At 42.6% G+C, this 10,098-nt stretch overlaps 1 protein-coding gene across 2 annotated transcripts; it reads left to right on the plus strand.

Annotated features, from left to right (window-relative positions):
- Nucleotides 1-121: 121 nt before the first annotated feature.
- LOC131111143 (dynein axonemal intermediate chain 2-like) lies at nucleotides 122-3,926 on the plus strand. 2 transcript variants are annotated; one of them, XM_078794391.1, is made up of 11 exons: nucleotides 122-401; nucleotides 1,040-1,201; nucleotides 1,269-1,390; nucleotides 1,480-1,622; nucleotides 1,685-1,798; nucleotides 1,877-2,016; nucleotides 2,083-2,205; nucleotides 2,657-2,880; nucleotides 2,964-3,099; nucleotides 3,174-3,320; nucleotides 3,401-3,926. In XM_078794391.1, the coding sequence occupies exons 1-11, from the start codon at nucleotides 219-221 to the stop codon at nucleotides 3,572-3,574; spliced, it is 1,668 nt and encodes a 555-aa protein (XP_078650517.1). In that variant the 5' UTR covers nucleotides 122-218; the 3' UTR covers nucleotides 3,575-3,926. The 2 variants fall into 2 exon arrangements, with proteins under 2 accessions (XP_078650517.1, XP_057920063.2); XM_058064080.2 differs by lacking the exon at nucleotides 3,401-3,926 and having other exon boundaries at nucleotides 2,939-3,099.
- Nucleotides 3,927-10,098: the final 6,172 nt, after the last annotated feature.

A 10,098-nucleotide genomic window follows, 5' to 3' on the forward strand; every position in this document is an offset into this window, starting at 1 on the left:
AGCTAAACTTGGATATACATCACAGAACGTCACTGATGACACGTTTGTCTTTTTATGACAATACTCCCTTGAATCAAAGCTTTGCAGTCATGTTACCTTTTTATGTAACTGTAACTGTATAATGAATGATTATTCCAAGTAAAAGCTAACAAAATTGGACTTTCAAAAAACAATCGCGTTCCCATTCCTACCTTGGTTTCCGGAGGAATGCCATTGGGATGGATTTTGTGCACGAGTACGTAAAGCTCCGCAGTGACTTTGGCCGCCAATGTCTCTTTTCTGACCGTCACGTGGAGCTGCTTGCCGACGTTCCATCAAATCCGAAGCTGGCTCAGAACTTCTCTCCGAGGGAGACCAGAGATGTCGGGGTACAGGGTTGCTGGCAAATGTCGGAACATGAGGTGACTGAATTACCACCCGACTGAATCATTTCCAACAGGGCAATCATCCATCCATTTTTTATGCTGCTTATACTCACTAGGGTCACGAGGTATGTTCGAGCCCATCCCAGCTCACTATGCCCAAGGGAAGAATCAAAGATCTTCCCGATTTCATGACTGTGTGGCCAAAATGCCAGAAGGCAGTTTTAAAAATTAAAGGAGGGGGATTCAGTGGGTAAATAAACAAAATAAAATAATAATAAAGTAATAATAATAAAATAAAATAAAAGCTCAGTTGTGGAAAAGACCAGGGTAGCAGAAACAAAATCAACAAAAATCGATGGGGTACAACTAATCAACCAATCCTGCCTTTCCTCTGCTGTCAGTTGTGGTAGTCCTCCAGCGTCCCATCAAACTAGTTGACTGCTTAAGGAGGTATGCCAGTGAATATTCTCATTCGATTCGGGCATTGAATCAATCACGATTGAACTGTTCAGGTTCCTTCTCATCCGAGAAGGCTTCATCACTTCATGCTCAAAGAATAAGGCGTGGGCATGACCAGGTTTTAGGTTCAAGGCCCTCTACTGACGAAAACGTGGAACTTGTAACTGGTTTCCACCACCTGAAACAGATATCTGTTCATGATATTTCTTCTACAGGTGAATACGCAACGGATTGAGTATGACAACTGTGGGATAAACCATGTGGAAGGAGGGTGGCCCAAAGACATCAACCACTTGGAGATGGAGCAAACTATTCGTTTTAGGAAGAAGGTGGAGAAAGATGAGGGCTACATGAATAGCATACAGCTGCTTGGCACGGTAGGAACCGCATTGACCTTGATCCCCCAGTTGTGAAAATGTCTGATGTCACCTTTCTGCGATCCAGCTTGCAGGACAATGTGTTGGACAGAACAATGCTGTAGATATCTATGAACAGTATTTTGAGAAGGAGGACATGTTGGAAGAGATTCAGGGAGCGCCATCTGCCAAAACTGTTAATGTGTTCAGGTACTGACAGAACAACATTCTCACCGGCCTGTCCAAATGCTAGCAATTAAATACCATCCCTTTTAGGCTAACTGTAAATGTTTTTGCAGGGACCGTAATGAAATAAAACGGTATGTCACCTCTCTCTCTTGGCATCCCGATAAAGGCAGAAGTCTAGCGGCCGCCTACTCCTGCCTTGACTTTCAGAGTGCCACTGCAGGCATGAGCACAGACTCATACATTTGGAACACTGGTGGGTAAACCAACATTAATACAGGGGGGGAAAATCAGTCAATAACTGCCTATGCATTGTAGAGAACCCTACCAAACCTGAGATGACTCTCAAACCAGAATTTCAACTTGTCTGTCTGGAGTACAACCCCAATGACTTGCATACTCTAATCGGTGGCTCCTGTAACGGACAGATTGGTGAGTTAAGGTGAAATATTGAGTCAGGAATCCCTAGATTTCTTAAGCTTATCCTGAATAAGGGTTTCTTCATTTCAGTGTTTTGGGACACCCGTATAGGCGGTGATCCAGTCGAGATTTCCAATCTGGAGCACAGTCACAGAGACCCTGTCTACAAGGCAATTTGGTTACAGTCCGAAACTGGGACAGAAGCATTTTCTGCCTCCACTGATGGGCAGGTATTTATGATCATGATATTCACGACAGATGTTTTCTTCTTTGAGTGAACAATTTTTTTCCATCAGATTCTGTGGTGGGATGTCCGCCAGCTGAGCAAGCCTATGGAGCGGCTGGTTCTAGACCTAGGTTGGGAGGAAAACTTAAACAATGCTTTAGGAGCCATCTCTCTGGAGTATGACGTTACCATGGTGTGTTTCTGCACTTTCAACATAAAGAAGCATATTTTGAATGTCTTCTGTTGCTGAACAAATTGTACGCACTCGGGTATGTTCTATGGACCATCCCTGCATCCAACCAGCCAAGGCTGACCAGGGATGGATTTGCATCCGAGCAACTGCTCACAGATCGGCGGCCCTTTTGAGGTTGTTGCAATGTATAGTGGGAATATCATCGCAACTGTCAGTCTGAGGTTACATGGAGGAGGCTTGTTGGGTTTTATTCAAAGTTTTTTCCCAGCTTTAATGCCGGTGAGTTTTCTTTGGCTGTCGTTAGTTTTCGAGCCATGGACTGGCCACAGAGGTTCTTAGTTATTGCAGCGATTTGGGGAATGCCCAAAACACAATATTTTTGATCTGTCTGAATGCCAACATCTCTACAAACTTGTCAGGCTCTTACAAAAGGTGCCTCTTGTGTCAACAGCCAGACAACTTCTTGGTTGGAACAGACCTAGGTGTTGTCGTGTACTGTAACAGGACCGCTGAGATTCTGTCTGAGAAGGTTGTCTGTATATACGATGGCCACTACGGACCTGTCTACGCCGTTAAGAGGAACCCTTTCTTCCCAAGAAATTTCCTCACTGTGGGGGATTGGGGAGCCCGCATCTGGTCCGAGGACATCAAGGATTCATCTATAATGTGGACTAAGTACTGTTCTTTTGACATCATCTTTGGTCTTTAGATGTTGTGTCTTACCTCTGTTCAGTGATGGCTGTTACTGGTTTTATCAGGTATCAGATGTCCTACTTGACAGATGCCTGCTGGAGTCCTGTCAGACCTTCCGTCTTCTTCACCGTGAAGATGGATGGTGTGCTCGATGTTTGGGACATTTTGTTTAAGCAAAGCGACCCCACGTTGAGTGTGAAGGTATCAAGTAGTTTTCTCATTTTTTTTTTGAAGGCCTTTTGTTCTGGCTCAATCAACCACGCTGTTGCTTTCAGGTGTGTGATGATGCTTTGTGTAGCCTCAACGCTCATGAGAATGGACGCATGTTAGCTTGCGGCTCCCAGAAAGGAGTCATTACACTACTGGAGATCTGCTCAGGGTTGTGCACCCTACAGCAGAATGAACAAGGCCACATGGAAGAGGTGAGATAACAAATGTTAAACACCCGTTTTTGTATAGCTATGATCAATCTAAGGTTTCTGTGTCGATTGTGCGGAAACAGATGTTAGAGCGTGAGACAAAGCGCGAAAAGATCCTTAGGTCTCGGAAAAGTGGGGACGAGAACACAGATTCAAAACAGCTGATCCTGAGAGCTGAGCGAGACTTCCACAACCTCCTGCAGGCAGAGCAGAGGAAGAGAGGCTTGGAGTCGAGACAGTGGAGGCAGCCACAATAACATGTATGTTAACCATAAACCCAGGCAGAAAATGCTGACAGATGCTGTGTATTGAGTCCTGAACATGCCAGCAGCATAGGGAATGACAAAAGAACAGTCATCTGTTGAGAAATGGTGCTTCTAGGAAACATTAAAACAAGCAAAATCACTCTCACACAACCTTGGTGGAAAGGTTGACTCAGAAGATTTATCTTTCCTTGACTCTTTATTACATTTACCACATCTCTCTTCTTATCTTATCGCAGTTTCACTGGTAGTACGGAGGAGCAGATAAACAAGTCCACAGCAAGACACACTAGTAGAGCTTTCTGGTGGTCATTTCTCAGTCTGGCCAATAGCTTTGTTGGAAATTAAGTTGCAAGTCAGATCAAAAGACAGCACACATTTTACTACCCTAGAACCCTATGGATTTTCAATCAGAAATATGAATCAATCATCTGGTTATGGCAAATCATAAAGTTCTATTAGTGGTTGCTTTGCAGGGATTTAGTCACGTTTTATGAATAATTCTATCTACTCGGTCTAGAGGACAAGTGGATGTCACTGGACGCAGTGCCTAGCTGGTCAAACATGAGAATAAAGGGTGTTAAAGACATCCATTGGTTGACAAATGAGAGGAATTGGAGTTAATGCCCACATGGAAAAGAAGAAAAACACATATAAGGGAAAAACCTAACTTGTGCTCCAATCCTGACAGTGAAAGTTTCTGCAGGAAGGAAGGGCTCAAGGTTGTCTGCTAGGTTAGGTCCACAAAGTCCTAACCCTTTTTTTATGGTTTTGTTTTGACTCAAATGTGCGTTCTCACATGTTGTAGTGCGAATCCTGTACCTCTGTATCTATCTACCCCCAACCCAAACGGTATCTGTCAAACATGGTGTATTTCTGTGTATACTATTCCTTTGGGCATTGCCATTCATTATGTTGCAATGTGAATGCACGATGAGGAATTAGGAGTCAATTTTGCATAAAATTACAATCTCCAGACTAAAATGGCTCACTTTTGCTTTTTCATGAACAAAACACAAGCAACCTATTCATCACATAGTTGGGAATAAGTCCATGGAGCTACTCCACTGGAATTTTTGTACTACACATGTGCTAACATTTATTTGTTGGTTTCTAGAAAACAAAAGTGTTGTTGCAGGAATGGAAGGAAGGAAACGCAAATGCAGGTCTTTAAATGCTCTCTCATCTCAATTAGGATTGGGAAAATAATACACATGTGATCTGTGAAGGACAGTGTTGGGCATGTTACTCTCAAAATATTTGTTATTACTTCAATGTCCCGATGATGCATATTTATATTTACATATCTGTGTTTGTTGTGTTCCTTCCTATTAGCAAGGCAGCGAGGTCCTTCTCCATGTGACAACGAAGCCTTGACATTTTTGAATATTTGTATTTAAGCATACTAAAGGGGCCTTCATCCGCTTAATCCCGAAGCAAACTGCTGATTAAACCAGATTATAAACCTTGTCGCCGCCTGCACCCGCCCACTTACAGCACAACCTGCCTGTCAGGCGGGGGACAGAGGGAAAAGCAGTTAGGAAGCATGTGACAGACAAAGAAGTTTTATGGCACCAATGGAGCCACAGAGGTTAAGCAGAGTGAAATAGAGGGAAAACAAAGTACAAGGGCCAGAGAGCCTGGAATGACATCAACAATTACAATAACATTGGAAATTGTCTGTGAATGTTGAGAACTAGTGTCTCTGACGGATTAAGAATTCTGAAATAATTCAATAATAATCATTTCAAACTTGGTTGTACTCGTGGTTGGTAACTGCAGGCCAAATGTAACAATTCCTTTGTTATGCATGAAAGCAACCCAACTCTATTTTCTTTGTGTTTTAGGCAAAACGAGATCTTCACACAGCTTTTGGGCCTCTTTTCTTATACGTATGTCGCCGACCAAACTAGTTTTCATAAAGGTTTTTATGATGAATTTGCATATACTCCACAATGTTATGAAGAGTGATAAAATGAGTGGCAATGTCCCACTTTGTCATGTAAATGAACTTAATCCCAAATATTTCTACTGCGTTTCAGCCCCGCCACAAAAGGACCAGCTGACATCATGTGACTCTGGTTAACAAACTGTAGGTGTGAGTGTCGACAAGGACAACATTTGGAGGTGACTGTCATCCTGATTGAGAATAAAAAGGACCACTGTGCTTGGAATCTTATTTTTCCCCGTTAACCACATTTCTACTGCATTTCAGCCCCGCCACAAAAGGACCAGCTGACATCATGTGACTCTGGTTAAAGTACTGTAGGTGTGAGTGTTGACAAGGACAACATTTGGAGGTGACTGTCATCCTGATTGAGAATAAAAAGGACCACTGTGCTTGGAATCTTATATTTTCCCGTTAACAACATTTCTACTGCATTTCAGCCCCGCCACAAAAGGACCAGCTGACATCATGTGACTCTGGTTAACATATTGTAGGTGTGAGTGGTGACAAGGACAAAGGCTGGAGAAATTAGGCATTATTCGTACAGCACATAAAAAAATGTGTATAAATAAAGTGGATCGAATTGGATACATTGCTAACATTAAAAATGAAAAGTATACTCTCCTTCCTTTGGCGCCACGGTGCGTACCGTAGCTTATCGTTTGAAATCTATTTGAAACTGACAACAGACTCTATTCACACAGGAGCAGTAGATGACAGGCAGACAGTCTGGTGTTCTGCGGCTCTTTGTGATTGAATGAGCAGGAAAGAAGTATGAAGTGGAGATGACAGAGTAGCCATGGTGACGTCCTTCATGTCGGGTAGTGACGGACGATAAAAGCTCTTTGCTGCCTGCAGTGGTAAAGGATTCACTTTCTAATGGGCTCTTTACAGCCGCTGGTGCAATCACGCGTACTGTGTTCATCGTTGGCAACAAATCATCACGACACAACATTAGATACCCAATTTCTTTCAGTTAAATGTTCTATTTCTGTGTTCTGTCAGGCTCCATGTCAAGTAAAAGCAATTTTGCTGTGGTATGTCAAATCTGTTTAAGCTCAGGAAAGGTTTGGATTCAAAGACTATCTGGTCCCACCCAAAGGTTGAAGGTCATCCAGGCAGTGTTAGAAAGGAGCGATGCTAAAATACTAATGTAGCCTCCAGTAGACATGGAAAAAAGCATGAGCATGTTGCAGAAAAGGCCTTTTCTTTGCAGAGCTACGCTCAGGTTCACATCAGGAACCAATTACCCCCCTGCCCCTCACCCACCTCAATGTGTCCATCCCCCATGTTTCTTCTTCTATATCCCTTCATGGGCCACCATTTTTCATTCCTCCCTCCATCTTTCTCCTCTTCTCATGCATCAGGCTGGCACCTCTTCAGCCAACCCTCCTTTTCCTTCCTGTCTCTATCTGCTCTGGCTCTTTTCTCCCCCACCCTTTCCTGCCAAATGTACCTTACTTTTTTAAAAACCTCCCCGTGAATCACTCCTCTTGTTACCTCTCCCGCCACAGCACCCACTTTTTCCACTCCTACCTTTATTCCCGCCGACTACTGCTGCCACAGCTTTCACGAGAATTCCCACGAGTCTCTTTCTCTTGTCTTCTCGCTGACTGCGCATAAAGTAAGAAAAACATTGTGATAATGTTGCACTGAGAAAGAAAATACACCTTGTCACCGGGAGACTTGAGATTCAGCACATTCATGTCTGCACAGTCTTTGAAGTCACGATGCATGAATTATGCTGTTTCCATACATCCTTAAATGCCTTGCCAATAAGCGTTTCGAATTTCGCGGATTCAAAAATATATAAGTAGCCACGTGTACATGGACCCAAATATTCCAATTGCATTCAGTTTATTTGCTGAAACAGCAAGAATTGAACCTTTGTATTCACCTCATTCCGAAAGAAAAGTGCCAATCCGAATGAATATATAATCTGATTCCCGGGGGTGGAATATTCCTTTCCCTAATCCGATTGAGGTATCTTGTACCCGCTCAAAGTTGTTCTTCTTTGTCGTGTTTTTCTTCTTCTGTTGTTTATTGGCGGTTGGCAAGCAGCTTTTGTGTGCATTAGCGCCATCTGTGGAACAGAATCTAAACCCTTCTATACTTTATTCACAAGTTTTATTAAAAAAAGAAAATATATATCTATATAAAACATGTCCCGAGTTTAATTATAAAATATTAGCAAGATTGAATTTGATCTTTTCCTGTTTAAATTTATCCTGGGTGTGTTCTTTCAGTGCATGCTCAGATATGACGTAACACGCAGATCCAGACGTTCTTCACTTTTAAAAATGGAGGCGAGCAATCAGTTTGTTTTTGATCCAAACTAAATTTCAAGACCGGTCGAACTTGTTATTCCAACAAGTGAAAGAAAAACTCGGGGAAGTCGGTATCACGTGATGTTGATGTTTACGTTTTACTGGGCATGCCCTATTGACTATTCAGTTTGATTATAGTGACGCATGTAGACAAGAGATTGGAATATTCCTTTCCTTGTATACCATTGTTTTCGGAAAAGTCAGAGTAAACGAGGCTAATCATGCTGCTTTGTGGTGGAAGATGCATATTTCAGCAAATGTTACATTTTTGTTGCCTAATTTCAACATTTTCAAGCATAACAACGGCTAAAAAACTAGTGGAAGGCATTCAGAAGACGCATTCAAAGAATGGAGGAAATTTGGGGTTGCAAGTCTGTCATACTTAGGGAGCAAGCGATTTGTGACACCCACATATGTGCCGCTCGCCTGAAGCGTTGGTGTCCAAACATTTAGAGAAGGTCAAGAAAGGTTATAGTGCGTCCTGAAATGTCAGCCACAATCCAAATATCCCTTACGTTGTGTGAGTAGAGTCAATATTTGGACATGTTTGAATGATGAACAGTACAAGTAATTCCATTTGAAATGAACTACACAGACAAATGCAGTGCCTTGTGGTATAATACATCACTCTCTTACATCTTTGTGGTAACCCATTTTTACTTTGTATACTTTCTTCTCTGCTGCTTTCGTTTTCTTGTAATTCTTATCTTTGGTCATCATCTCCTGCTCCTTGGATCTGTCTTTCTATTTTCTCTGCTTCCAACTGATTTTTATCTGCTAAATTATAATTATTTTAATCGAATTACACAAATGTCAATCAACGTGTTTGCTCATCTTACCGTCTCTTCGCTTTCCCTCCCCTCACAACCGTTACAGTTTGTAAAGACCTGGCATGCTGACCTGCGTCAGCAGGACCTGGGCGCAGCTGATCAGCTGATGAACATCCGACAATTTTTTTCAACTTCAAAAACACAATCGCAGCACAAATGTGTGCAGGAAATAAATGCACATCTACATAATAGAGACACACTGTCCCTAAGCTATTTGTTTTAATAGCGGAAGGGAAGGATGTGGACGGGCCGCCCGTCGTGATGCTTTGCTGACTGCTAAGCTTCTCAAGCACGGAATATCCTTGTTAGACAACCTTCTCCGAGGAGTTGGTCGTAATTTTATAGTAATTGAAGTAACGTGCTGAGCATGGAGACAAACTAGCAGGCAGTTTGTTGGCCGTGACGGAGAAAACAGTTTGTTTTGCCGCCGGATAGTTTGCATCATGTGTTCAAAGCCATGTTTTGGAGACTACTGCAAAATACAGAAAAGATAACAGCTCACCATATCTTACATCTTAAATGTGGACCAGAGCAGAAAATGGATGGATGTACGGATGGTATCAGATTATTGGATGGTATTGGATGTCCGACTTTGAAATATTCGCAGGCTTCCAAAAGTGCATTTGGAATGCCACAGAAACAGATGACAGCAAGAAAGGCCTTCAATTATTTCATTTGACAATGACTTTGGCGAGACGACATTGGGGAAAGTCAGCTCACATGTTCGCTACACGCGCTACAATGGATGAGTGGCATCCCGGGGACCAATCCAACCCCCCCAAATAAGTTGGGGTTTGAACAATTGGCTGGTCTTTAATGTGGGTTGATGAATTGTCTTCCTATGTCAACTGAAAAATGAATTAGGATTCCTTTTCACAATACAAAGTCATTGAATTTAACCTGAGGGATGCATGTGTGTGTTTATGTTGGACTTTGGAGACTGAGGTTTCAGCTGTGGAGTCACTTGAAGGAGCGGTAATTAACACACACACACACACACACACACACACACACACACACACACACAGGGGACCGGTCAGTTAAAAACACACACTCTTAATTCCTTTGGCAGAATCTTCAGAGGGAATCAGAGACAGATGGAAAGAGCACAAGGGTGATTCAAAGATGGCACGACAAGGCAAAAGACAGCCTTGAAAGACGACAAATGCAGGCTTAGAAAAAAGAGAGAGAGCGAGGTGGGGGAGAGGAAATGGTCCCAGCCGGTGGAGGTAAAAGACCTCCTTGTCTCTTTTAACAAAGTCACATTTCAGCTCAACTTGGAACCGATTTATTTTTTATCCCACAGCTTCAGTGATTGCCATCAAATAATGACCCTGACATTAGTGTTGGTGTTTCCGTACGCCAACACACAATGTTGTTGCCTCTGTCACTTAGCAAGTCATCCACACTGGA

This window comes from Doryrhamphus excisus, linkage group LG10, assembly GCF_037039965.1.
Source record: "Doryrhamphus excisus strain RoL-2023G ecotype Guam linkage group LG10, RoL_Dexc_Guam_v1.1, whole genome shotgun sequence".
Taxonomy (NCBI): domain Eukaryota; kingdom Metazoa; phylum Chordata; class Actinopteri; order Syngnathiformes; family Syngnathidae; genus Doryrhamphus; species Doryrhamphus excisus.

Excerpts from the sequence above, each read along its gene's own strand:
- LOC131111143 (XM_078794391.1), top strand. The coding sequence starts at position 219 with ATGGATTTTGTGCACGAGTACGTAAAGCTCCGCAGTGACTTTGGCCGC. Across the intron at positions 2,881-2,963 it reads TCATCTATAATGTGGACTAA|GTATCAGATGTCCTACTTGA; the intron begins GTACTGTTCTTT and ends TGGTTTTATCAG. Across the intron at positions 3,100-3,173 it reads ACCCCACGTTGAGTGTGAAG|GTGTGTGATGATGCTTTGTG; the intron begins GTATCAAGTAGT and ends TGTTGCTTTCAG.